The 26,482-nt window shown below is 46.2% G+C and overlaps 1 protein-coding gene and 2 long non-coding RNA genes across 5 annotated transcripts in view; 1 reads left to right on the top strand and 2 right to left on the bottom strand.

The window, feature by feature from the left end:
• Positions 1–15,903, top strand: part of ELAPOR1 (endosome-lysosome associated apoptosis and autophagy regulator 1) — a 74,610-nt gene extending 58,707 nt beyond the window's left edge. For all 3 annotated transcript variants that reach the window (XM_061410960.1, XM_061410962.1, XM_061410961.1), the window contains 11 exons: positions 659–764; positions 1,018–1,155; positions 1,953–2,216; positions 4,986–5,159; positions 7,631–7,811; positions 8,122–8,218; positions 8,903–9,004; positions 13,213–13,339; positions 13,417–13,595; positions 14,328–14,493; positions 15,607–15,903. In XM_061410960.1, the coding sequence (XP_061266944.1) occupies positions 659–764; positions 1,018–1,155; positions 1,953–2,216; positions 4,986–5,159; positions 7,631–7,811; positions 8,122–8,218; positions 8,903–9,004; positions 13,213–13,339; positions 13,417–13,595; positions 14,328–14,493; positions 15,607–15,675 (1,603 nt within the window). In that variant the 3' untranslated portion in view covers positions 15,676–15,903. The remainder of the gene's footprint in view (positions 1–658; positions 765–1,017; positions 1,156–1,952; positions 2,217–4,985; positions 5,160–7,630; positions 7,812–8,121; positions 8,219–8,902; positions 9,005–13,212; positions 13,340–13,416; positions 13,596–14,327; positions 14,494–15,606) is intronic.
• Positions 2,090–4,990, bottom strand: LOC133244174 (uncharacterized). Its single transcript, XR_009735319.1, has 2 exons — positions 2,619–4,990; positions 2,090–2,503 (listed from the first exon to the last, which is right to left on the bottom strand). It is a non-coding gene; the product is annotated as an uncharacterized LOC133244174 (long non-coding RNA).
• A 515-nt stretch (positions 15,904–16,418) lies between the features above and the next one.
• On the bottom strand, positions 16,419–26,416 carry LOC133244173 (uncharacterized). Its single transcript, XR_009735318.1, has 2 exons — positions 20,684–26,416; positions 16,419–19,990 (listed from the first exon to the last, which is right to left on the bottom strand). It is a non-coding gene; the product is annotated as an uncharacterized LOC133244173 (long non-coding RNA).
• Positions 26,417–26,482: the final 66 nt, after the last annotated feature.

Raw genomic sequence — 26,482 nt, 5'->3', positions numbered from 1 at the left:
AGGGGGTTTGAACTGCTGAGTGAGTGTAGACAATTGATGTCTTTGCTAGTGGTCCTTCTTCAACTTTACCATGCACATGGATCACCTGGGGATCACATTAAGCTGCAGATTCTAATTCAGTGGGTCTGGAGCCCGCACTCTGCTAGGGAGGCTATTCAGCGTCTTAGAAAGTACTTCCCATCTGTTATGCCTTTGGATCACACCACAATGATGGGCTTCCCAATGGTGCTAGTGGTAAAGAACCCACCTGCCAACGCAGGAAATGCAAGAGACCTTCAATCCCTGTGTTGGGAAGATCCCCTGAAGGAGGGCATGGCAACCCACTCCAGTATCTTGCCTAGAGAATCCCATGGACTGAGGAGCCAGGCAGGCTATAGTCCATAGGGTCACAAAGAGTTGAACATGACTGAAGCAACTTAGAACACATAATGATGGGAGGTAAATAAGAAAGATATTATCACCTTTTTGCAGATAAGAAAGGTACAGTTTAGCTAGATCAAGATCAGACAACTAGGATGATAGAATTGGATTCAGTTCATGTTCTTTCCAACATACTCAGAACTTAGTCCTGTCCCCCAGCAGACCCTTTGTTGCCATCTGGTCTCTTCACTAAGCACTGTCTGGCCCCTGGAACCGACTTTTGATTTTTGCCCCACAGACGTCCACAGTCAGTGATGGCAGACACAGAGAACAAAGAGGTGGCCAGAATCACGTTTGTCTTTGAGACCATCTGTTCTGTGAACTGCGAGCTCTACTTCATGGTGGTATGTTTTCCTTCCTTTGTCTGCTTTGGGGCTTCCAGGAAGGCTGGCCCCTCTGCCCTGTTGGTGCATCAACATAACTGACATCCCTGCTTACAGTGATTTTGCAGACAAGGAGCCAACTATTTGTCAGGGACTGCACCATTTAATATGGGTCTAGCCCACTGTGATGGCCCCCAGGATGGCAGCGGTATGGGCACCCTCTCCCCAGTTGCCCAGCCATCATGCCTTCTTCATTTGTCTGTCTTGGGTTCAGGGTGTGAATTCTAGGACCAACAGTCCTGTGGAGACGTGGAAAGGTTCTAAAGGCAAACAGTCTTATACCTACATCATCGAGGAGAATGCTACCATGAGCTTCACCTGGGCCTTCCAGAGGACAACTTTCCATGAGACAGTAAGCTCCTCCCCTTCCTCAGGGCTCAGCGCCCAGAGAGACCTCCTACCCTGGAAGGATTCCTACCTTAGCTTAAGCATGCGGTTGAGCTTCAGAATCCAGTGATTAGAAGACTTGTAAGGAGTCAAGCAGAGGACTGCCTATGCCAGCCCCTGAGGAGCATCCAGCCTTGTCCAAATGACCCTGGAAACTCCTAAAATCACCTGTCCCTCCTCAGGAGACCTGTCCTGAGGATATATGTCCTGAGGATAGGATATATGTGGTACCTGACCTGGTGTGCCCTGTTCAGTCCTGTTCTTGCTTTAATAATAATAACTCTGGTTTTATTATCTTAACTCAAAGTAATGTAAGTTCACTGGAAGAAAACTTAGAAATAAGTGAAAAAAAAAAAGCAAAAAGAAGAAAACCACCCATAATCTTACTACCCAGAGATAACCTAGTTAGCATATGGAGTATCTTCTATACAGTCTTTATTTCACTATAAATACTTTTTTTTTCTTTTATAAGGGGAAAAAATCTGCTTTTTAAAAAATGTGAATACCTACTACATATTTCCCCATGGTACTGAATATTTTTATACATCATCTAAATTGTTCAGTCCTTACTTTAAAATAACAAAAAATGCACATCAAAAGATACTGTTAGGTGAGTGAAAAGAACAGGATGCTTCTAAAGATTTTTCTCAAGTATCACAGGATAAAAAAGATTAAGTCATACTCTGTTATTTCCAGAGCACTCAATTGCTACTTCTCAGGCCACGGCAGGCCAAGCTCACTCTCCTGTGTCTTTGTTTCCAGGGAAGAAAGTATACCAGTGATGTCGCCAAGATCTACTCCATCAACGTCACCAATGTCATGGATGGGGTGGCTTCCTACTGCCGTCCGTGTGCCCTGGAAGCCTCTGACATGGGCTCCTCCTGCACCTCTTGTCTTGCTGGCCACTATATTGATCGGGATTCAGGAACCTGCCACTCCTGTCCCCCTAACACGATCCTGAAAGCCCACCAGCCTTATGGCGCCCAGGCCTGCATGCCCTGTGGTCCAGGGACCAAGAGCAACAAGGTGCCCGTGGTTGGCTAAGCATCCTAACACTGCGTCTCTGAATGGGCCAGCTCAGATGGTGCCAGGTCCTGGGTGGCGTTCTTAAGGGGCTGGTATGCAAACTCCCCCTGGTGCACTCCCAGCTTAGAGTCCTAGAGGAAACCCATCAGGGTGTGACCATAGATGGAGAGTTCTCAGCTTGTACTGGTTGGTTTTCAGGGTCTGGGTCTCAGTCATCGACAAGCCTCATCTTCAGGTGATGGGTAATGGAGATCTGTGGCCCTCTGGTCCAGAGGGTTATCTGGCATCTGTGCAGAGACCAAAAGGGAAGCCGTCATGGGACTTGTGGCTCAAATTCAGCCTACTTCATTCCAGCTTGTTATCAAGGGAATTTGCCCCCCCTTCTTGGGAATGGTAACCCACCTTTGCTGGGACATGTAGTTAATTCTCTTTGCTGTCTCCTCTCCCAGGGCTTTCTTCTAAAGTAGAACAGCAGTGCTGTTGCCCCATGCGTTTTCTGAATCTGAGAAAGTGAATCCAATGACCAGAAGTTCTTAGTTATTCATTAATGCTTTTCAGTGAACTTGTATTTTACTGATTACAAATTGGCTACACATTTGTAAGACACGACGCAGCCTGCAGACACTGCTTAGTTTAGCTGTGCAGTAAGTGCAGCAGTTCTGCAGATCTCTGGCAACCTCACTGGGACACCATGGACTCTTGCCACAAACTTCCTCCCCCCAGCCTCTTCTGCTGTAAAGGGAGGGATTGACACTTGAGTGAGGCCATTAACACATGAGGACCTTAAAATGAGCAAGAAAGGGGTTTATGGTTCAGTTTCCTATAAAGAGACTTGGAAAAAGGAATCTGGGGGTCAGTGAATTTTAAGTGGGGGAGGGCTGACAGACTTGTAGCGTCTCTTCTGCTATCCTGGGCACCCTTCTTCCACTTCAGTTCAGTTCAGTCACTCAGTCGTGTCCGATTCTTTGCTACCCCAGGGACTGCAGCACTCCAGGCCTCCCTGTCCATCACCAACTCCTGGAGTTTATTCAAACTCATGTCCATTGAGTGAGTGGTGCCATCCAACCATCTCATCCTCTCTCATCCCCTTCTCCTCTCACCTTCAATCTTTCCCAGCATCAGGGTCTTTTCAAGTGAGTCAGCTCTTTGCATCAGGTGGCCAAAGTATTGGAGTTTCACCTTCAACATCAGTCCTTCCGATGAATATTCAGGACTGATCTCCTTTAGAATGGACTGGTTGGATCTCCTTGCAGTCCAAGGGACTCTCAAGAGTCTTCTCCAACACCACAGTTCAAAAGCATCAATTCTTTAGCGCTCAGCTTTCTTCACAGTCCAACTCTCACATCCATACATGACCACTGGAAAAACCATAGCCTTGACTAGACGAACCTTTGTTGGCAAAGTAATGTCTCTGCTTTTGAATATGCTGTCTAGGTTGGTCATAACTTTTCTTCCAAGGAGTAAGCATCTTTTAATTTCATGGCTGCAGTCACCGTCTGCAGTAATTTTGGAGCCCAGAAAAATAAAGTCTGCCACTGTTTCCACCGTTTCTCCATCTATTTGCCATGAAGTGATAGGACTGGATGCCATGACCTTAGTTTTTTGAATGTTGAGCTTTAAGCCAACTTTTTCACTCTCCTCTTTCACTTTCATCAAGTGGCTCTTTAGTTCTTATTCACTTTCTGCCATAAGGGTGGTGTCCTCTGCATATCTGCAGAGGTTATTGATATTTCTCCCAGCAATCTTGATTCCAGCTTGTGCTTCATCCAGCTCAGCGTTTCTCATGATATACTCTGCATGTAAGTTAAATATGCTCGGTGACAATATACAGCCTTGACATACTCCTTTTCTTATTTGGAACCAGTCTGTTATTCCATGTCCAGTTCTAACTGTTGCTTCCTGATCTGCATACAGATTTCTCAAGAGGCAGGTCAGGTGGTCTGGTATTCCCATCTCTTTCAGAATTTTCCACAGTTTATTGTGATCCACACAGTCAAAGGCTTTGGCACAGTCAATAAAGCAGAAATAGATGTTTTTCTGGAACTCTCTTGCTTTCTCGATGATCCGGCAGATGTTGGCAATTTGATCTCTGGTTTCTCTGCCTTTTCTAAATCCAGTTTGAATATCTGGAAGTTCACAGTTCACGTATTGCTAAAGCCTTGCTTGGAGAATTTTGAGCATTACTTTACTAGTGTGTGAGATGAGTGCAACTGTGTGGTAGTTTGAGCATTCTTTGGCATTGCCTTTCTTTGGAATTAGAATGAAAACTGACGTTTTCCAGTCCTGTGGCCACTGCTGAGTTTCCCAAATTTGCTGGCATATTGAGTGCAGCACTTTCACAGCATCATCTTTTAGAATTTGAAAGAGCTCAACTGGAATTCCATCACCTCCATTAGCTTTGTTCGTAGTGATGCGTCCTAAGGCCCACTTGACTTCACATTCCAGGATGTCTGGCTCTAGGTGAGTGTCTAGTGCTGTTTTCTGCTTGAACATAAGAAGGGCTGTCTTGTTTATTGAGGGAGTTTTATAATCTAGGCATAGGAACAAGGTACAGAATCTGATCCAACTACCTACTGAAAAATGAGAGGTTTATACATCATATATGTGTTAATACTGGAATCACATCTTTTAATGCCCACCCCTAATCCACACTTCCTCTTCTCTCATCCTGCCTGGGCTGGACCAGGCTGGGGTGACTGGTGCCACTCTCCACGGGCCCCCTCGAGGCCCTGCCTGTGAAGCCAGCCTGATGGACCCCTCTCCCCTCAGATCCACTCCCTGTGCTACAATGACTGTACCTTCTCAGTCAGCACTTCGACCAGGACTTTCAAGTACAACTTCTTGGCTTTGGAAAAAACCGTCTCTCTGGCTGGAGGGCCAAGCTTCACTTCCAAAGGACTGAAATACTTCCACCACTTTACCCTCAGTCTCTGCGGAAATCAGGTAAGCTGTATAGGTACTGACAGCGTGAGAACGGAAAGGGGGCGCCAGCGAATCAGAGGCCAGAGGACACAGGAGGTTCAGATAGTAGCGGATGGGGCAGATTCAGAGATTTTCAAATGGTTATTATTCTTCCTGAGGACTTTCTCCTCTAAAATAAAATCATTTGGATTATAAACATTTAGGAAAATGAATGTGTTTAAAATCAGATGAGGGGAATTAAAAAATAAATTAAATTAAATAGTGTGTGGGGAATTCCCTGGCAGTCCAGTGAGTAAGACTTGGTGTGTTTCCTGCTGGGGCCTGGGTTCGGTCCCTGGTCAGGGAACTAAGATCCCACAAGTCGCACAGCACAGCCAAAATAAGTTAATTACTTAAATAAAATAGAATAAGGTGTACATTAACTCCTCCCTGACCTTTATTTCCTCAAAATGATTATGTAAACACTATACTCATGCATCAACTATACTTCGATTAAAAAAAAAACTATGCAGGAGAAAGATTTTTTTCCTTAAAAAAGTAGTCTGGAGAAGGCAATGGACCCCACTCCAGTACTCTTGCCTGGAAAATCCCATGGACGGAGGAGCCTGGTAGGCTGCAGTCCATGGGGTCGCTGGGAGTTGGACATGACTGAGCGACTTCACTTTCACTTTTCACTTTCATGCATTGGAAAAGGAAATGGCAACCCACTCCAGTGTTCTTGCCTGGAGAATCCCAGGGATGGGGGAGCCTGGTGGGCTGCCGTCTATGGGGTTGCACAGAGTCGGACACGACTGAAGTGACGCAGCAGCAGAAATCATGACACTTGTCTTTTGTTTTCTAGAAGCCAGATAAAATAAACTACTCATAGTTTCATCTACATGTATCTTTGCTGACACTACATGTTACCATTAGCATTTCAGGATGCTGCAAATATTTTGGATGCGAATTTAAAAGGTGGAAATATTTGTAAAGGGTAATCACACCACCACTGCACTTGACTAAATTACTAACAAGCCATGATCAGTGGTTGGAAAGTTAGTTTCAAATGTTGCAAAATAAACAGCATCTTGAGCATTTAATCTGTGACTCTGTGTAGAGGTAAGGCCTTTACACCACACAGCGTCTACCCATCTTCTGCAGCATGCAAAATAGCTGGTTTGTGTTTATAGAGAGAACATGCCAAGAAATAAACTATCTGTGAAAGATTAGAGACAAATGTCTCTTTTCCGTTTTTAAAAAGTCTTTGAAGAAGTTAAAAGAAAGCCTCTGAAGTGACAGTTAGTGATAACTTGGGAACTGGAGACTAATTAAAGCAAGCCCCATGTAGCAAAAGGTTCATTCGGTGAGTTGGGAGAGAAAAGATGGGAATTTGGAGAGTCTATGAGTTTTATTTTCTTTGCTCCCTTATTCTTATATAATGTAAAGATACCTTTCTGTTCTCATGTTCCTTTTCTGTTTCTTACAATCTTGAACATGAAGTAAGACACCAGATTTAGCAAATTGGGTCTATTTCTAATTAAATTTATCATTTTGAAAATCCTACATTCTAAATGCTTAGTCCACATCAATTTAAAATATTGAACAAGTGACCTAATATTAGCAAACAAATTATAATTCATCTATAAATTTAAAGGATTTTGAAGGAAAAATATCTCAATATTTCTTCTATTACAAAATCTCGAGGAAGGAGTCCAGTTCCCACTGTTTTCCTGAGTTCTACTCTAGAGAGTTTGCATTGTTACAGACTGGAGGAGAAGCAGTCTTTCTTCTAGTGATAAATATTTTTAAATAGAATAGGTTCCAATTGGTCCTAAAATGTTCTACCTCAAGGCAGGGAGAGGGCTGGTTATGGGGTTTGTTTTAACCCCCAGGACACTCTGGAAAGTCCTCCCAAGATGAGAAAAGAAAGTGTTAGTCACTCAGTCTTGTCTGACTCTTTGCGACCCCATGGACTGTAGCCCACCAGGCTCCTCTGTCCATGGAATTTTCCAGGCAACAATGCTGGAGTGGGTTGCCTTTTCCTCTCCCAAGTATGGTAGAATCACAGCTCCAAGGAAGACACAGAGAGTGAATGGGAAGCAGGCCAGATGCCCAAATCAATTTCATGAGATCAGTTACACATTTCAGGACCTGCCTAGAAATCTGACTAGGATAAGAAAGGCCCTTGACTGGTAGGCTGGTAGATGAGATCTGCCAATCAGTTTGCCACCATCACAACCCTGCTCACAAGGGGCTCCAGGTGATTCCAAGGAAATAAAAGACTGGGGCTCTCTGGGCCAGAGTTCCAGAAACTAGGGCACCTAGGCCTTATTCTTAGCTTTCTTTATCTTTTAAAATCTGTCTTGTAATTAGCACGGGGATGAATCATTCCACTGCAGCGTGCTCTTAGAAGGCTAAAGTTTTAAACGTGGAGAAACTGTTCCCTGTTCCCTTTCGGGAGTTCTTCTGTGATCATGCATTCCCTCACACTTCCTCCCGCACCCCCTGCCCAGGGTAGGAAAATGTCCGTGTGCACTGACAATGTCACCGACCTCCGGATCCCCGAGGGTGAGTCAGGTTTCTCCAAACCCATCACAGCCTACGTGTGCCAGGCGATCATCATTCCCCCAGAGGTGACAGGCTACAAGGCCGGGGTGTCCTCGCAGCCTGTCAGCCTCGCAGACCGGCTTATCGGTGAGTACCTCCGTCTTTCTCACCTGTTTGAGTGTGTGTCTGTGTGAAGAGAGAGTGAGTGAGGCTCCCAGACTCTAAGCTAAAAGGCCCCAGGTGAGGGGCCCAACCTCCTGACCTCTGTTTCCGACTCCATCCTGGGGTACCAAGGGCCCCTGGGGCCACTGATAAACCTTTGGTTTGCCCTCTCCTGAGCCACTCAGGGATGTGATGAGATGAAGGAAGGTGGGATGCGAACAGGTATTGGAAGAACTGAAGTGGTTGCCAGCTAAATGCTACTAGTGAGAACTAATTAGGAGCTCTCATTTGGCAGGCGTGACAACAGATATGACTCTGGATGGCATCACCTCCCCGGCTGAACTTTTCCACCCGGAGTCCCTGGGAATACCGGACGTGATCTTCTTTTATAGGTGAAAATGAGAGGCCAGGCTAATGCAAGTGAAACCCAGGGCTTCTCCGCAATCTCTGTGGCGTCCCTCCCTCTTTAGCCACCTACTGCTTATCAAGCCAGAACAGGGTCTAGCAGACCCGCCCAGCAGAGAGCTCTAAAGGCTGAGTTCCCCAGCCCAGCTACTTGGGTATTACCTGGGGTGGGTGTGCCCCTGGTGGCATCGAAGAATATTGAATGACCTAGGGTGGACAACCCCTCCCACCTAAGGAGATTCCAATGTTAATGCATCTGCTAGCCTTTCCTAGCACTTCCCCAGTGGCTCAGTGGTAAACAGTCCACCTGCAATGCAGGAGACCCAGAAGACAACAGGTTTGATCCCTGGGTTGGGAAGATGCCCTGGAAGAGGGCATGGTAACCCACTCCAGTATTCTTGCCTGGGAAATCCCATGGACAGAGGAGCCTGATGGGCAACAGTCCATGAGGCCGATAAAGAGTCAGACATGACTGAGCAACTGAGCACAGCACAGCCTTTCCTAGACCAGTGCATTTCCCCTTGACCGGATCTCCCTGACCCCCCACTCTCTCCTATGTGTCAGACCAGACTTACCCAGCCAGGTATCTGTTTCATGCTGACTTCACTTAGCAGCTCTCCAGTGGCACCAATGAGTGACTCCTTCCCCCATGGCGGCTGTTTGCTCTGCAGGTCCAATGATGTGACCCAGTCTTGCAGCTCTGGGAGATCAACTACCATCCGAGTCAGATGCAGTCCACTCAAGCCTGCTCCTGGAAGTCTGTCTCTGCCAAGGTAAAGGGTTGTGACACAGCCTCCCTTCCTTGGCATCACTCCATCCCAAGAACCAAACAGAGATTACTGAAGAAGAGCAAAAGAGAAAATCGTCTGAGCTCCATTAATGGCCTCTTGGGGACACAGTCATGGTTCCAAACCCTAGATCTTTAGATGTCAAGGATGGAGCAGAAGAGTAGAAGTTACCCTCACTCTTTAGAGCATGTGGGCAGCTGTGTAGCAGAGTGACTAATGGCCAGGGGCAGATTCAATTCCCCTCCTATACTTGCCAGCTCTGTTATGGATATAGTTCTTATCTTCTCTAGGCCTCTTCTTCTTTATTTGCAAAATGGGGATGATAATAAATTCCTTCAGGGGGTTGTTATGAGGATTAAATGAGATAATGAGACTGGAGATAATGAGATAATGTGCTTAGTCGCTCAGTCACTCTTTGTGACCCCATGGACTGTAGCCCTGGATTCTACAGGCAAGAATACTTAAGTGGGTTGGCATACCCTCCTCCAAGGGATCTTCCCAACTCAGGGATGGACCCTGGCACCCACACTGCAGGTGAGTGCTTTACCATCTGAGCCACCAGGGAAGCCAATGAGATAATCAGTTCAGTTCAGTTCAGTTGCTCAGTTGTGTCTGACTCTTTGTGACCCTATGAATTGCAGCATGCCAGGCCTCCCTGTCCATCACCAATTCCCAGAGTTCACTCAAACTCACGTCCATCGAGTCGGTGATGCCATCCAGCCATCTCATCCTCTGTCATTCCCTTCTCCTCCTGCCCCCAATCCCTCCCAGCATCAGAGTCTTTTCCAATGAGTCAAATCTTTGCATGAGGTGGCCAAAGTATTACAGTTTCAGCTTTAGCATCAGTCCTTCCAAAGAACACCCAGGACTGATCTCCTTTAGAATGGACTGGTTGGATCTCCTTGCAGTCCAAGGGACTCTCAAGAGTCTTCTCCAACACCACAATTCAAAAGCATCAATTCTTTGGCACTCAGCTTTCTTCACAGTCCAACTCTCACATCCATACATGACCACTGGAAAAACCATAGCCTTGACTAGACAGACCTTTGTTGGCAAAGTAATGTCTCAGCTTTTGAATATGCTATCTAGGTTGGTCATAACTTTCCTTCCAAGGAGTAAGCATCTTTTAATTTCATGGCTGCAGTCACCATCTGCAGTGATTTTGGAGCCCCAAAAAATAAAGTCTGACACTGCTTCCACTGTTTCCCCATCTATTTCCCATGAAGTGATGGGACCGGATGCCATGATCTTCGTTTTCTGAATGTTGAGCTTTAAGCCAACTTTTTCACTCTCTTCTTTCACTTTCATCAAGAGGCTTTTTAGTTCCTCTTCACTGTCTGCCATAAGGGTGGTGTCATCTGCATATCTGAGGTTATTGATATTTCTCCCAGAAATCTTGATTCTAGTTTGTGCTTCTTCCAGCCCAGCGTTTCTCATGATGTACTCTGCATAGAAGTTCAATAAGCAGGGTGACAATTTACAGCCTTGACATACTCCTTTTCCTATTTGGAACCAGTAAGTTGTTCCATGTCCAGTTCTAACTGTTGCTAACTGACCTGCATATAGGTTTCTCAAGAGGCAGGTCAGGTGGTCTGGTATTCCCATCTCTTTCAGAATTTTCCACAGTTTATTGTGATCCACACAGTCAAAGGCTTTGGCATAGTCAATAAAGGAGAAATAGATGTTTTTCTGGAACTCTCTTTCTTTTTCAATGACCCAGTGGATGTTGGCAATTTGATCTCTGGTTCCTCTGCCTTTTCTAAAACCAGCTTGAACATCTGGAATTTCACGGTTCACATATTGCTGAAGCCTGGCTTGGAGAATTTTGAGCATTACTTTACTAGCATGTGAGATGAGTGCAACTGTGTGGTAGTTTGAGCATTCTTTGGCATTGTCTTTCTTTGGGATGGGAATGAAAACTGACGTTTTCCAGTCCTGCGGCCACTGCTGAGTTTTCCAAAATTGCTGGCATATTGAGTGCAGCACTTTCACAGTATCATCTTTTTGGATTTGAAAGAGCTCAACTGGAATTCCATCACCTCCACTAGCTTTGTTCGTAGTGATGCTTCCTAAGGCCCACTTGACTTCACATTCCAGGATGTCTGGCTCTAGGTGAGTGATCACACCATCATGATTATATGGGTCATGAAGATCTTTTTTGTACAGTTTCTGTATATTCTTGCCACCTCTTCTTAATATCTTCTGCTTCTGTTAGGTCCATACCATTTCTGTCCTTTATCGAGCCCATCTTTGCATGAAATATTCCCTTGGTATCTCTAATTTTTTTGAAGAGATCTCTAGTCTTTCCCATTCTGTTGTTTTCCTCTATTTCTTTGCATTGATCGCTGAGGAAGGCTTGCTTATCTCTCCTTGCTATTCTTTGGAACTCTGCATTCAGATGCTTATATCTTTCCTTTTCTCCTTTGCTTTTCACTTCTCTTCTTTTCACAGCTATTTGTAAGGCCTCCCCAGACAGCCATTTTGCTTTTTTGCATTTCTTTTCCATGGGAATGGTCTTGATCCCTGTCTCCTGTACAGTGTCACGAACCTCCGTCCATAGTTCATCAGATCTAGTCCCTTAAATCTATTTCTCACTTCCACTGTATAATCATAAGGAATTTGATTTAGGTCATACCTGAATGGTCTAGTGGTTTTGCCTACTTTCTTCAATGAGATAATAGATCCTTCTTATTATCAAATTAGTAAAGGTTAGGGAATCCTACGGAGAAGGCAATGGCAACCCACTCCAGTACTCTTGCCTAGAAAATCCCATGGACGGAGGAGCCTGGTAGGCTGCAGTCTATGGGGTTGCATAGAGTCGGACATGGCTGAGCAACTTCACTTTCACTTTTCACTTTTCACACATTGGAGAAGGAAATGGCAACCCACTCGAGTGTTCTTGCCTGGAGAATCCCAGGGAGGGCGGAGCCTGGTGGTCTGCCGTCTATGGGGTCGCACAGAGTCGGACACGACTGAAGCACCGCTGCAGCCGCCACCGCTGCCGCCGCCGCCGCCACAGCAGCAGCAGCAGCAGGGAATTCTAAGAATCTCTCTACAGCTGAAAGACCCAATTTTGAATTTAATAGCCAAGGGCACTAAATCAAGGAATCTTGAACTAATTTGATTACAGGAAGCCCCAGGCTTCCCTGGTGGCTCAGTGGTAAAGAATCTGCCTGCCAATGAAGGAGATGAAGGTTCAATTCTCCAGGAAGATCCCCTGGAGAAGGAAATGGCAACACACTCCAGTACTCTTGCCTGGGATACCCCATGAACAGAGGAGACTAGTGGGCCACAGTCCATGGGGTTGTGATAGAATCAGACATGACTTATCAACTAAACAACAACAACAACCTTTCCCCCTACCTTCCTCTTTTCACACAACACTAACATCTTGAGGGTATCCATGTCTTGAGGAAGATGGTTTGGAAAATGATGCTGCTAGGCAACGACTGATCAGGGAGATGGGGAGCCAAGAGGCACACTGTGGCCCAGCAGTGGTGTTAAAATGTATGGTCACTAATATTCTTGTTGCAAACATTACAGTAAAGTACATTGCAGACAGCAGTGACCTGAAGTTCATTCCCAAACACTGGCCCCTCACACCCAACCCTCCACAGGAAGCTCTACACACTGCTGTATTTAAAATGGATAACCAACAAGGTCCTACTGCACAGCACAGGGAACTCTGCTCCGTGTTATGTGGCAGCCTGGATGGAGTTTGGGGGAGAATGGATACATGCACATGTATGGCTGAGTCCCTTCACTGTTCACCGGAAACTCTTACAACATTGTTTGTTAATCAGCTATACCCCAACAGAAAATAGAAACTTTAAAATGAAGGGAAAAAGTGACTTTTGCAAAATGTCCCATGTCCATGGGGAGAACAGGAGCTTCTGAGGGGTTAGTTGGGCAGCTGTGCCAGAGCTCAGACAGCTTACATGAGTTGTCATCTGATGTCCGAAGAAACTTACGGGCAGAGGGTGGGGGCCCTGATGAAGGCTGGAAAGGCCTCCTATCATCAGGGAAATCAGAGAGCAAAACTAAGGCTAAGAACTAGTTGGAAGGGTCATGATGGAACTGACAATTTAACAAGGAGAAGACGGATCAGGCAATTTATGAAATGATAGGACTCCACCCAGATCTTCCCAACAGTCCAGCGAGCATGCGCTCAAGTCTCCTTTCTGCTCTGTTAGCAAGTGCTCCGATGGGACCTGTGATGGCTGTAACTTCCACTTCCTGTGGGAGAGCGTGGCTGCTTGCCCCCTCTGCTCAACTGCCGACTACCATGCTATCGTCAGCAGCTGTGTGGCCGGCATCCAGGTAGGCGTCTCTGCTTGGGGACTTCCCAGGAGACAGGCGAGTGTGATATCTGAGTTCCTTGTTTTTCTCCCCAACAGAAGACTACTTACGTGTGGCGAGAACCAAAGCTGTGCTCCGGTGGCATCTCCCTGCCTGAGCAGAGAGTCACCATCTGCAAAACAATAGACTTCTGGCTGAAAGTGGGCATCTCTGCAGGCACCTGCACCGCCATCCTGCTCACTGTCTTGACCTGTTACTTTTGGAAAAAGAATCAAAAGTATGTGATGGGTTTGGGGATGGCCAGGGCTGGACTGTTGAGCTGGAAGGAGAGTATCTGAGAGTATAAATTCACACGGCTGCTCTTTGGTATTGGCTACAGTCCCTGTGACTCTGGCCAGAGGCTTGTTGAGCTACTCATCCAGGATATGCCTTGGTTATCCTGACTCCTAGGGGCTTCCCCAGTGGCTCAGCAGTAAAGAATCTGCCTGCTATACAGGAGACATGGGTTCAGTTCCTCCAGGAAGATCCCCTGGAGGAGGGCACGGCAACCCACTCCAGTATTCTTGCCTGGAGAATCCCATGGACAAGGGAGCCTGGTGGACTACAGTCCATGGGGTCACAAAGAGTCAGACACAACTGAAGTGATTCAGCACACACATACGCACCTCAACTCCTAACAGGGATGGTACCACATGGCAGTCTATGAAAAGCTGTTAGATGTCAAAAGAAATGCAAAAAGAATTATTAATTTGCTATTATTAATGGTAAAATGGTTTTACAGTTTCATGATTTCTGTTCAGCTTTGAGATCATAGAAACACCTAGATTTAAGAGAAAAGATCCTTGACTTGGGAATCAGATTCCCTAGCCAAATCCCCGGCCTAACACCATTTTGCTACGTTTCAGTTCCATCACCCATGGTAAGGGAATATCTCCTTTTAGCCCAACCTTTCTCCTTTTCCTTTTATTACAGTTTGGTGTCTTGTCTTCCCCATTCCCTTGTTTCATAGGCTAGAGTACAAGTACTCCAAGCTGGTGATGAATGCTACCCTCAAGGACTGTGACCTACCAGCCGCTGACAGCTGTGCCATCATGGAAGGCGAGGATGTGGAGGATGACCTCATCTTTACCAGCAAAAAGTCACTCTTTGGGAAGATCAAATCATTTACCTCCAAGGTAGGGATGATGGCCAGTGCGCTGAGGTCACCCTGGAGGCCAGGAGAAGACATGAGTCCTAGGACACTGAGACCCCCGACTGTTTAGGGACCACTGTTCTGCTCCCTACCCTCCATTCTCTTCTATCCTCCTGCCTTGAGAATCCTGGCTTCTGTCTTCTGTATTTTCACACAAATGCTTTTTCCCCTGAGGCCCAGGACTGCTCTGCACAAGGCTCCTTGTCTGCCAACATGCACTCCAGTGGATGGGCTGTTTGGGCCTTTTAACTTCCAGGAGTACTGAACCACCCATGTGTTCAGAATCAACCTCGTTCCCAAAACACAAAACAATAAACCAAAACCCTTTTTGTATTTTGGAGAGAGGGGAAGGGATGACCTCTAGGATCAACTTCCAGTAGAAGTGAGGCTCTCCTTTGGCCAGTGGAGGGTGCTGTCCCCTGGATGTCAGGCCCCTGTCCTTTGGGGGCTGAGTCACAGCTTCATCTAAGTTGTTCACTCTTGAACAGTTCTGAACTGGGAGAGCTGACTCTGGGTGGGTGGGTGAATGAGTCTGAAGCTCATAAACATAAGACAGACCACACTGTCGCTGGGCCTGGGGCAAGCAGAGAGCATTCGAGTGATTCCTCCAGGGCCAGGACCCTCTGCAGCCCCATTCTGCCAGCACCCACAGTTCACTGCTGCCCTGACCAATTTATCTAACCTGGGTGGGGAGGGTGGCAACAGAAAAGGAAAGGAAGATGGGTAGGTGTTTACTTGGCCAAATCTCATTCCCTTTGTGCTGACCTTGCAGGGTGACTCCCTTGGCCTCCTTAGACCCTAAATGCTTTTTGTTTAACCAATAGGAGAACAGTTTACCCTGGGACACTTAGGTCTTTCTGGAACTTCTAGACTTTGACAAAGGTGCAAAGCAAGGGGTTTAAAGATATTCCTCATCCTCTGACTGACTGAAGGGAGCAAGAAGAATAGAGGCCATCTTATGTCCGTGTTTCCACGAAGCCACTGAAAGCAGAAATTTCAGGAGGGTTCTTTCTGTCACCTCTCTTCCATTTCTCTCCTTTGTTCCCCAAACTTGCCCATGTGCAGCAGCCAGCTCCTGTCACCATCTCTCTTTCAGAGGACTCCTGATGGGTTTGACTCGGTGCCACTGAAGACATCCTCAGGAGGCCCAGACATGGACCTGTGAGGGACACTGCCCTGCCTCACCTGCCTCCTTACCTGGACACATTACCTTGCAAGCCTGTGGCAATGTGGGTGCCACCTTCCTGCAACACCCACTGCTGGAAATCTCTTCGTTGTGGCCTTATCAGAAGAAGTTTGAATTCCAGATCTTTGTTTTTTTATAGAGTACCCAAACCTTCCTTTCTGCTTGCCTCCAACCTGCCAAATACACCCATACTTTGTTTATATATTACTCCCTTGCTTGCATCTTGTTTCCCAAAATGGACCAGCCCTCAGAGCCATAGCTTCATCTGCTCATATTTCTTATTGCTCTGGAACAAAAGTATTTCTCTCTTTTTAAGTACAGAAACGACTCCTCCTGTCCTCTTATTTCAGGGCAGAAGCAGCCAGGAGTTTCCCCTGATCATTGCCCTCAGCTCATGATCTCTCTGGGAGAGAGGCTGGGTGAGGAGGGTATTGGCATCCCCTGATGGATCATCTTCCTGGTTGCCTGGATTCGTCTCTCCTGGATAACTGGCTCCAACTGGTATAATGGACAGGCTGGGGCCAGATGAGTAAGCCCTGGGTAAGAAGAGGCTTGACAAGCACAAAGAGGCAATAAAGGAAGGTTTTATTTTGTTTTTTAAACTGGGTACTTCATTCCCTTTTCTTGAGTAAGCTATAACTGTTCTCACTGGAGCCAAAGGAAAAAGTTTGTCAAGAAAATGCCCAAAGCCCTGATGGATCTCTTCTCCCCCTAGCATCGTCTTTTTGGTTTTTTTTTTAAACCTCCCACCATCTCCCTATGACACTAAAGGGAACCAGGTAAGCCCCAACCCCAGATGTTCTAGCTTTATTCTCTATTTGCTTTTACCTAAAAATGACAAAACATTGCCAGTGAGGAAAATTCCTCATCCTTGAGTACCCCATACCTAAAGGCTTGGACCATATTAGGGAACACGCATATTATATTTTGAAAGAACACAAGCAGGTCAAGGTTTTAATGGGGCCACACTGGAAAACCAGCCCACAACAGGCTGGACCTGAGGCGGCCATGGTGCCTGCTTCTAAGCTTAGTTCATCTGCTCGGCCACAGAATAAACAACCTGTAGGCTGGCCAAGAAGGCATGGACTTCTAGCCCGTGCCCCAGCAGTAAGTAGATCCAGACCAGTTTTCTAGGAGGAAACATGGGGGAGTTAGACAAGGTGTTCGCCAAACTGGGAACCCTCGCACTTTCAAGCCCCTGTCTTTCCCTGCTTCTGCTAAAAAACGAAAATGACTTCTGGCCCCACCTTCTGCTAGCACTGTTCTTAAAGTTGAGTAAGCCTTGTTCTTAAAGTTGAGTAAAGTGAATGGCCTCTTTGCCCTTTTTCTGGACTTTCACAACAAGTGTAAATGATGAACTTTAACTAGAATGGTAAAAGCAGAGCAAGAGTTTCAGTTCTCTTTTTCTTTCGACCAATGGCAATTCTCCTCCGCTCGCTATTTGGCTAGAATGACGTCCTGGTTCAAGGGCCCAGTTGCCCATGGTTTGTCTCCTTTCTCAAATGGCCATTTGGCGACCAGCTGGTAGGTCAAGTTTGGAGATGACACTTGTAAATGCTGCATAATGATCCACCCCTGCTGCCCTGGCAATGGTCTTATAGAAGGGTCTTCGAGAACTGGAACCCTGCTGTGACTTCTGGCCAGAAACAGCATCACTGAAGGCAGGCAGTCCCTTTGATTCAATAAATCTAGAAGCTTTTCTTTGGTATCTAATTTCTTCCTCCTCTTGTGGGACTCAGGCTCTCAGAACCTGTGGCCATGGTGGAATTTCTCTCAATGGAGGCAGATAGTCAGCTTCTGAGTGCCAGCCTAAAATTTTCCATAGACTCAACAATGCCCCGGGCATCTGCTTTTCCACCAAATAACTATTTTGTGACAAAGGCCACAGAAGGTACACAGACTGTGCTAGAATCAATCAGAAAAAAATACCTACCCCGTTGATTTCTTTATTCTGACATCTTGAAACCGAGTGATCCTAGAGCAACCTCAAACTCCACTGACTTAATCATAATACTTCCAAGATCTCCTTTCTATATCCCTTAGTGTACTGATTTCTGCAAATATTCCCTGCATCCTGCCAGGAACTTCTGAGATATGCTATAATGGTCATCTGTTGCTCCCCTAGCAACTTAGAAATGATAGATATTTTAAAATAGCTCTATTGAGGTATAATTCAAATTCCATGCAATTCACTCATTTAAAACATACAATTCAACAGATTTTAGTATACTTACAGAATTGTACACCTATTACCATAGTCAAATTTAGAACACACACATGTTATTTTATATGGGAAAAATCTTTAGTAAACTAAGACTATAGTGTTTTGCACAAGCTTTTAGGGGAGGGAGAGTGGGCTCAGGAGATAAAATATTAAATCCCTTTTAGTTACCTAGAGTCCAAGAATACACATGTAACTCTTATCATGTAGATGTCACCTGTATTTGGCTGAGAGTACAAATGAAGACTGGTGTATTCAAGGACCAGGGGATTTCTTATGCCAACAAAACTTTTTTTTTTGTCTCACTCTGCACTGAAGATAAGACAGACTATATTTATACAACAGAGAGTTTGTAATGGATTTTTCAACTTTGTGAAACCAAATTTTTATCTCATCAAGACTGATCGGATCTCCTTTTTACTCTGTATTCCAAGAGTTTGTAGTTTGTTAGGGGATGGGTATCGCGTGTCACACTTTTTTTGTGAAATAAAAATATACCTTTCAGTTGTTTTTCTTAGACAGGTTTGATGGCTGGATGAGTGAGTGAGAAATGGTAAATGCCCTTAAAACTTAAGCTGAAGAGGAGGACTCTGGAACCCCAGAGTGGCAGAGAAGAGAGCACACTTAGGAGCAAGAGGGACCTCTGCCACAAGCATCTCACCACCTGCTGAGGAATCAGCCATCCATCAGAGCCTCAGTCTCCACAACAGTAAAACGCCCCTGATGATGCCTGACCTCCCAAGACTGGGTGAGGATTGGAAAAGAGGACATGTAAAACACCGAGCACGTCAGTTCCATTCCCCTCCGCTTCAGTTTTCTCGTGGGTGGCACTGAGGCCAGCCACGTAACCACGAGCCTACAAAGACAGGTGAAATTAGCTTATTTGGGTATGGTATTGATTATCATGGACTAGATGTGGATAAAATCCTAGAGGACATCAAGGACCCACCGTTTCCCAGTGCAGCTGGATTTTCCTGCTTCCGTGCTTTCCTTTACTCCAGTTGAGGGCACTTAGTCCCTACAAAGAATTCCCTCAGCTGCTTGGTTGTGACCCACATTTGTTTGGACTGGGTGGTACCTGGGTGTTGTTATTGTTTAGTCACTAAGTTGTGCCTGACTCTTTGTGACCCCATGGACAGTGTAGCCCTACAGGCTCCTCTGTCCATGGGATTTTCCAGGCAAGAATACAGGAGTGGGTTGCCATTTCCTACTGCAGGGGATCTTCCTGACCCAGGGATCAAACCCTGGTTTCCGGTAAAGGTGGATTCTTTACCACTGAGCTACCAGAGAAACCTGGGTCATACAGGTGGCTAACTAGTTCATTAAATTTTGCTATACCATGCAGCCTGTGGGATCTTAGTTCCCCAATCAGGAATCAGACCCAGGCCATTGGCAGTGAGAGTGCTGCTGCTGCTAAGTCACTTCAATCGTATCCGACTCCGTGTGACCCCATGGACGGCAGCCTACCAGGCTCCCCCGTCCCTGGGATTCTCCAGGCAAGAACACTGGAGTGGGTTGCCATTTCCTTCTCCAATGCATGAAAATGAAAAGTGAAAGTGAAGTCGCTCAGTCATGTCTGACTCTTAGTGACCCCATGGACTGCAGCCTACCAGGCTCCCCGTGTCCATGGGATTTTCCAGGCAAGAGTACCGGAGTGGGGTGCCATCGCCTTCTCCGGCAGTGAGAGTAAGGAAGTCTTAACTACTGGATTGCCAGGGAATTCCCTAAATATTTAAATATTTTAAATATTACCCCTGCTTATAGAATAATATCTAAAGTCTTAAATTGTATTTATTTTTGGCTGTACTGGGTCTTCACTGATTCGTGCAGGCCTTCTCTAGTTGCAGGGAGCAGGGACTACTCTCCAGTTGGCGTACTCAGGCTTCTTACTGCAGTGGCTTCTCTCGTTGCAGAGCACGGGCTCTAGGGCACATGGGCTCAGTCATCGTGGCTCACAGCCTTAGTTGCTCTGTGGCATGTGGACTCTTCCTGGACCGGGGACTGAACCCATGTCCCCTGCATTGGCAGGGAAATTCTTAACCACTGAATCACCAGGGAAGTCCAAAATCTAAACTAAGAAGGAAAATAGGAAAGGAAACTCGCGTTAATTAGACATGTCTACATATCAAGCCTGAACTAAGTTCTTTCATAACATTGCCCACCTGGTTCTCAGAACAGGCCTAGAGGTAGGTATTAGCCCCACTACAATAGGTGAGGAACAGATTTAGTAATATGGTATACATGGTCCCTAACTGCACACACTTATATTCTGTGTGTGCTTGTGCTAAGTCCCTTCAGTCGTGTCTGACTCTTTGTGACCCTATGGATTATAGCCTGCCGGGCTCCTCTGTCCACGGGATTCTCTAGGCAAGAATATTGGAGTGGGTTGCCATGCCCTGCTCCAGGGGATCTTCCCAACCCAGGGATCCAACCTACAGTCTCTTACATCTCTTGTAACGGCAGGCAAGTTCTTTACCACTAGCACCACCTATTCCACACTATACACTCTAACCATATTGAACTTTTCACTGTTCCTCAGTTAAAGCTCTGTCATACCTCCCTGCCTGGACATATGCCTCTCTAACCACACTGAACTTTTCACTGTTCCTCAGTCATAAGCTCTGTCATACTTCCCTGCCTTAACGTATGCCTCTGCTTTTGCTTTCCTTTTCACCTGATAGACCCCCATCCAGTTTTCAAAGTCACTCCACTGTGAAATCGTCCCTGGCTCATACACTGGGGCTCCAAGAGTGAATGAATAATTACCTGGGGGTGCTGCAGTTCACTGACATGAGTTCAGCCATATATTGTACTTGTCCCAGGGCATCAAATAAGCAGCAGACATGGCCAAGCTTGAAACTGGGACTGGAAGAGTGGAAGGGGTGAATGTGTGAAGTGAAACACATTGTCAGGTAACCAGGCAAGAAGATACTAAGGACTTGGACTAATACTTAAAGAAGACATTTAATTAAGAACCACAGAGCCACAATGGGTATTGGAGAAACAGAGAAATTGAGGCTTTCTCAATTTGATACAGGGGCTTCCCAGGTGGTGCAATGATAAAGAATCTGCCTGCAAATGAAAGAGACGCAGGAGACGTGGGTTTGATCCCTGGGTCGGGAAGATCCCCTGGAGGAGGAAATGGCAACCGTATCCAGTATTGTTGCCCAGAAAATCCCATGATAGAGGAGCCCGGCAGGCTACAGTCCATGGGGTCTCAAAGAGTGGGACATGACTGAGTGACTGAGCACAGATATGATTCAGAGTGATGGGAGAATTGACACCTCGCTCCAATTTGAACAGAGGGAGAGGCAGGGTCAAAGTTCCGCATGTCCAGGCAGCCCTCCCTGACCATTTTTAAATGGTTCCTCCTTGTTGCACAAGTACAGCAACAGCAACTTCCTGTTCAGTTCAGTAGAAAATTATGAAAGAGGGGCATACCAGACCACATGACCTGCCTCTTGAGAAGCCTCTATGCAGGTCAGGAAGCAACAGTTAGAACTGGACATGGAACAACAGACTGGTTCCAAATAGGAAAAGGAATACGTCAAGGCTGTATATTGTCACCCTGCTTATTTAACTTCTACGCAGAGTACATCATGAGAAATGCTGGACTGGAAGAAACACAAGCTGGAATCAAGATTGCCGGGAGAAATATCAATAACTTCAGATATGCAGATGACACCACCCTTATGGCAGAAAGTGAAGAGGAACTGAAAAGCCTCTTGATGAAAGTGAAAGTGGAGAGTGAAAAAGTTGGCTTAAAGCTCAACATTCAGAAAACGAAGATCATGGCATCCGGTCCCATCACTTCATGGGAAATAGATGGGGAAACAGTGGAAACAGTGTCAGACTTTATTTTTTTGGGCTCCAAAATCACTGCAGATGGTGACTGCAGCCATGAAATTAAAAGATGCTTATTCCTTGGAAGGAAAGTTATGACCAACCTAGATAGCATATTCAAAAGCAGAAACATTACTTTGCCAACAAAGGTCCATCTAGTCAAGGCTATGGTTTTTCCTGTGGTCATGTATGGATGTGAGAGTTGGACTGTGAAGAGGGCTGAGCGCCGAAGAATTGATGCTTTTGAACTGTGGTGTTGGAGAAGACTCTTGAGAGTCCCTTGGACTGCAAGGAGATCCAACCAGTCCATTCTGAAGGAGATCAGCCCTGGGATTTCTTTGGAAGGAATGATGCTGAAGCTGAAACTCCAGTACTCTGGCCACCTCATGCGAAGAGTTGACTCACTGGAAAAGACTCTGATGCTGGGAGGGATTGAGGGCAAGAGGAGAAGGGGATGACAGAGGATGAGATGGCTGGATGGCATCTCTGACTCAATGGACGTGAGTCTGAGTGAACTCCGGGAGTTGGTGATGGACAGGGAGGCCTGGCGTGCTGCGATTCATGGGGTCGCAAAGAGTCCGACACGACTGAGCGACTGATCTGATCTGATCTGATGCAGAGTGTATCATAAGAAACGCTGGGCTGGAAGAAGCACAAGCTGGAATCAAGATTGCTGGGAGAAATATCAATAACTTCCTGTTACTGTGGGTCTAACAGGAGGGAGTGGGCAGTAGAACTGGAGGTGGTGCTGTCAGTTCCTGCTGAAACAATATGATCAAGGTTTCTGGACAATGAGAGCCTAGAAGGGTGCTGAACCAATCTGAGGGGAGAGGTGAGAGTAGCAGAGAAAGATTCCAGGAGGAAGGAGGAATTAGCCAGTTTGGAGAACAGGAGCGGGAAATGAGAGTTCAAGGCAGAAGGAACTCACACAAAGGTTCAAGGCCAGGAAGGGGAGCCACAAAGAGCTCAGGATGCAGAGCTTAAGGGGGAAATACTAAGAGAGAAAGAGGGACCATATTAGAGAAGTTGGTAGGGGGCAGATCAAGAAAGGCTTCGCAAGCTCTGTTTGAACATCTCCTGAAGCCAACAGGTAGGCATTGAAGTCTTCCTTCCACCAGAGGAATGAGAGGACAGGGCTTGCTTATCAAATCCTGAGCTCTACTCCAAACCCAAAAGAGCAACAGAAGAGCAAGGAGGTGCTAAGGCAAGGTCCAGGAGAGCCCTCCCACATTAGCCAGCTCTGAACTGGTGAAAACCACGGATGGCATCTCTGCCTGGGTGCCCACCCTCTTTCCAGCTCCTTCCCTGCAGGTACTTGTTCCCCCTGGGCTGCCCACAAGCTGCCCAGGACCCCCATGGTACTATCTCACCTAGGATTCTGTTTTCTGAACCGAACCTGTAACAAGCTTCTAACCCCTCACTCTACTCCCTACAACTCATTCACTCAACATGGATTTAGTAAGTACCCACCAGTGTAAGGTGTGGGGCTTCCCAGGTGGCGCTAGTTGTAAAGAATCCATCTGCCAATGCAGGAAACTCGATACCTGGGTTGGGAAGATCCCCTGGAGGAGAGCATGGCAACCAATTCCAGTATTCTTGCCTGAAGAATCCCCATGAACAGAGGAGCCTGGAGAGCACAAAGAGTCAGACACAACTGAAGCGACTGAGCATTTGAGTGTAAGATGCTGTGCTAGGTCCTGTGGAGATAAAGATGTAAATATCCAGTGGTTTCTGCCGTATAAGATAAAGTCACATATTTTTTTTTTTAGCCAGATTCCTCAAGGCCCTGTTTTCTGCTAAGGAATGCTAACAAAGGGACAAGCCCAAACATTGGACTATCTTAGATACTTATCAGGCTTCTCTAGTAGCTCAGATGGTAAAGCATCTGCCTGCAATGCACGAGACCCGGGTTCGATACCTGGGTCAGGAAGATCCCCTTGAGAAGGAAATGGCAACCCACTCCAGTATTCTTGCCTGAAGAATTCCATGGACAGAGGAGCCTGGCGGGCTATAGTCCATGGGGTTGCAAAGAGTTGGACACGACTGCAAGATACTTAACACACAAGCAAGATACTTACAAGTAATCAGGCTTTGGTTCCATTACTTAACTTCCCTGGGCCTCAGTTCCTTCATACAAAAAGTAAAGGATTTGGGGTAACTCTTTTCCAGAAGGGGTTCCTTGAACGCTGGAGTCCTCAGATGCAGCACCCAAGAACTATTCTCAGTATTAAAGTCTAATAGAAATCAGTCCATTTGAAAATGGTATGGCTTCACACCATCACTCCGTAACAAAAGTATTTATGTTGATATGTGTTAGCTTCTGACAGGAACTATTCAGTGTAATAACATAGGTATTCTCTGCTAATAAGAAAATTCTAATTGGCAGCCATACATGGCTGATTATCAAGGGAAAATGAATCATTTTTTAAAAATCATGTTAGACAAAAATATTTCAAAACATGGGGGACAAGAGGATGAAAAGATTATGACTAGGCTAGTAAATAAAGTCACCTCCAACTCTAAAAATCCTGTGATTCTGATAAATGAAATATCCTATTAATTTATTACACTTACCAGGTAGCGTGAGCATTTTAAAGCGGGATGTCTGTAAGGATTTGGGAATAGGCATACTGTTCCTCATCCTTCCACTTTAGATGTCTGTAATCTAACAATAAAACTAAAGGTGAAAATTCCTAAGGAAATTCGGAGAGATCAGAATTTTAAGGCCATCCTTCCAATTAGTTTGATGACCTCCTTAAAGTGTTAGCTCAGTGACTTTCCTCCCCTCAGCCTGGGCCCCTGAAGCCTCAGGAACACCCATCACTGTTTTGAAACTTAGCAAACAATACACTTTGGCACTGCCTTCACTGAAAGGAAAGCAGTCAGCTCCCATCAAACACTTGCCCTCAGAAGATTTCAGGGAACCCAACACTTTGAGGACAGTCCTCTTACACACTTTCTTCAATGACTGTAGCTCCAACACTTCCTTTACACTGGTTTTAAATCTAACATCCTCGGTATGTAGAACCTAGGGGGCCAAACCCAGACAATGCGTTTCTCTAAGTCTCCCCCTGAGTCTCTACTAGTCAGCTCCACCACTGGTATTAGCCATGTCCTACACCTCAGAGTTGGCTTGGCAGAGCTTTGCTGGGGAGTAGAACAGCAGGCTGAAGTCCATGGGGTTGCTAAGAGTTGGACATGACTGAACGACTTCACTTTCACTTTTCACTTTCACGCATTGGAGAAGGAAATGGCAACCCAATCCAGTGTTCTTGCCTGGAGAATCCCAGGGATGGGGGAGCCTGGCAGGCTGCTGTCTATGGGGTCACACAGAGTCAGACACGACTGAAGTGACTTAGCAGCAGCAGCAGCAGAACAGCAATGCCATACCCTCATGACAGGTGCACAAGCAAATGGCATAAGACCAAGGTCTTAGCACAGTTAGCTTTGGGGCACTGAGGGTGGGACTCTCAACTCTTGGTAAAGTGGGAAGGATGTGGAACAGTATGTGTGCGTTTGTGCTGTCTTCAGTCATGTCTGACTCTTTGAGATCCTATGGACTGTAGCCTGCAAGGCTCCTCTGCCCATGGGATTCTCCAGGCAAGAATACTGAAGTGAGTTGCCATACCCTCCTCCAGGTATAGTCCAGACCCTTGGCAGGCGGGTTCTTTACCACTAGCGCCACCTGGGAAGTCCAGGGAAGAGTATGCCCATTCCCAAACCCTTCAAATAAAGCTCTTGTTATCAGGGAGATTTTTGGATAACTTTGGCTCCAATCAGCAACCAGAATACTTCACTGTAAAGGCCTGAATGTTATAAAATTAAAATATGATGAAATCTTTGTTCTAGAAATTTTCACATAAATGCAAGACATGACTTCAATATCTTAAACTGCCTTCAAATCTCCTATTTTCCCCTTGAAAAAGTCTCTTCAAGTGTCTCTCTGAAAGACTTCAATCCCACTCCTCCTACCCCAAGATCTGAAGGGTTGCAAAAGAGACAGTTTGGTTTACTCAATAATCAGATTAAGAAAGGTATCCTAACTCATGCAGGAGAGGAGGAATTTTGAATTGAAGTAATCTGGGGATTAAAACATGTTGCCACTCTCTTGACTCAAGATGGAGAAAAGAGTAGAGGTTCAGAGAGAGGGTCCAGTCTTAGGACTTGTAAGTCTTAGAAGCTTGTAAGGTGGAAACTGGAATCTACTGGAGGCCCCAGCTTCCAAGCCAGTGATTATACTGACAGGCCTTGTCTTAGATATGTCCTTTAATACGAGGAGGAAACAGGCACTCATTTCTGTTCCATGGGACAATTAGAGCCCCTACAGAAGCAGGCAGGGCTGGAAAGAAAGCACTTCTGCTGCTGCTGCTAAGTCGCTTCAGTCGTGTCCGACTCTGTGCGACCCCATAGAAGGCAGCCCACCAGGCTCCCCCGTCCCTGGGATTCTCCAGGCAAGAACACTGGAGTGGGTTGCCATTTCCTTCTCCAATACATGAAAGTGAAAGTGAAATCGCTCAGTCGTGTCCAACTCTTCGCGACCCCATGGACTGCAGCCAACCAGGCTCCTCTGTCCATGGGATTTTCCCGGCAAGAGTACTCGAGCGGGGTGCCATTGAAAGAAAGCACAGGAGAAGGTAAAACACGCGGGACTCAAACACACCCAAGGAAGCCCACGCCCACCCATCCGCGGACCCGCCTCCGAAACAGCTGCTTCCCGTCCAG

The sequence above is a fragment of the Bos javanicus genome, chromosome 3, assembly GCF_032452875.1.
Source record: "Bos javanicus breed banteng chromosome 3, ARS-OSU_banteng_1.0, whole genome shotgun sequence".
NCBI classification, from domain to species: Eukaryota; Metazoa; Chordata; class Mammalia; order Artiodactyla; family Bovidae; genus Bos; species Bos javanicus.
This window is presented reverse-complemented; position numbering and strand designations above follow the sequence as displayed.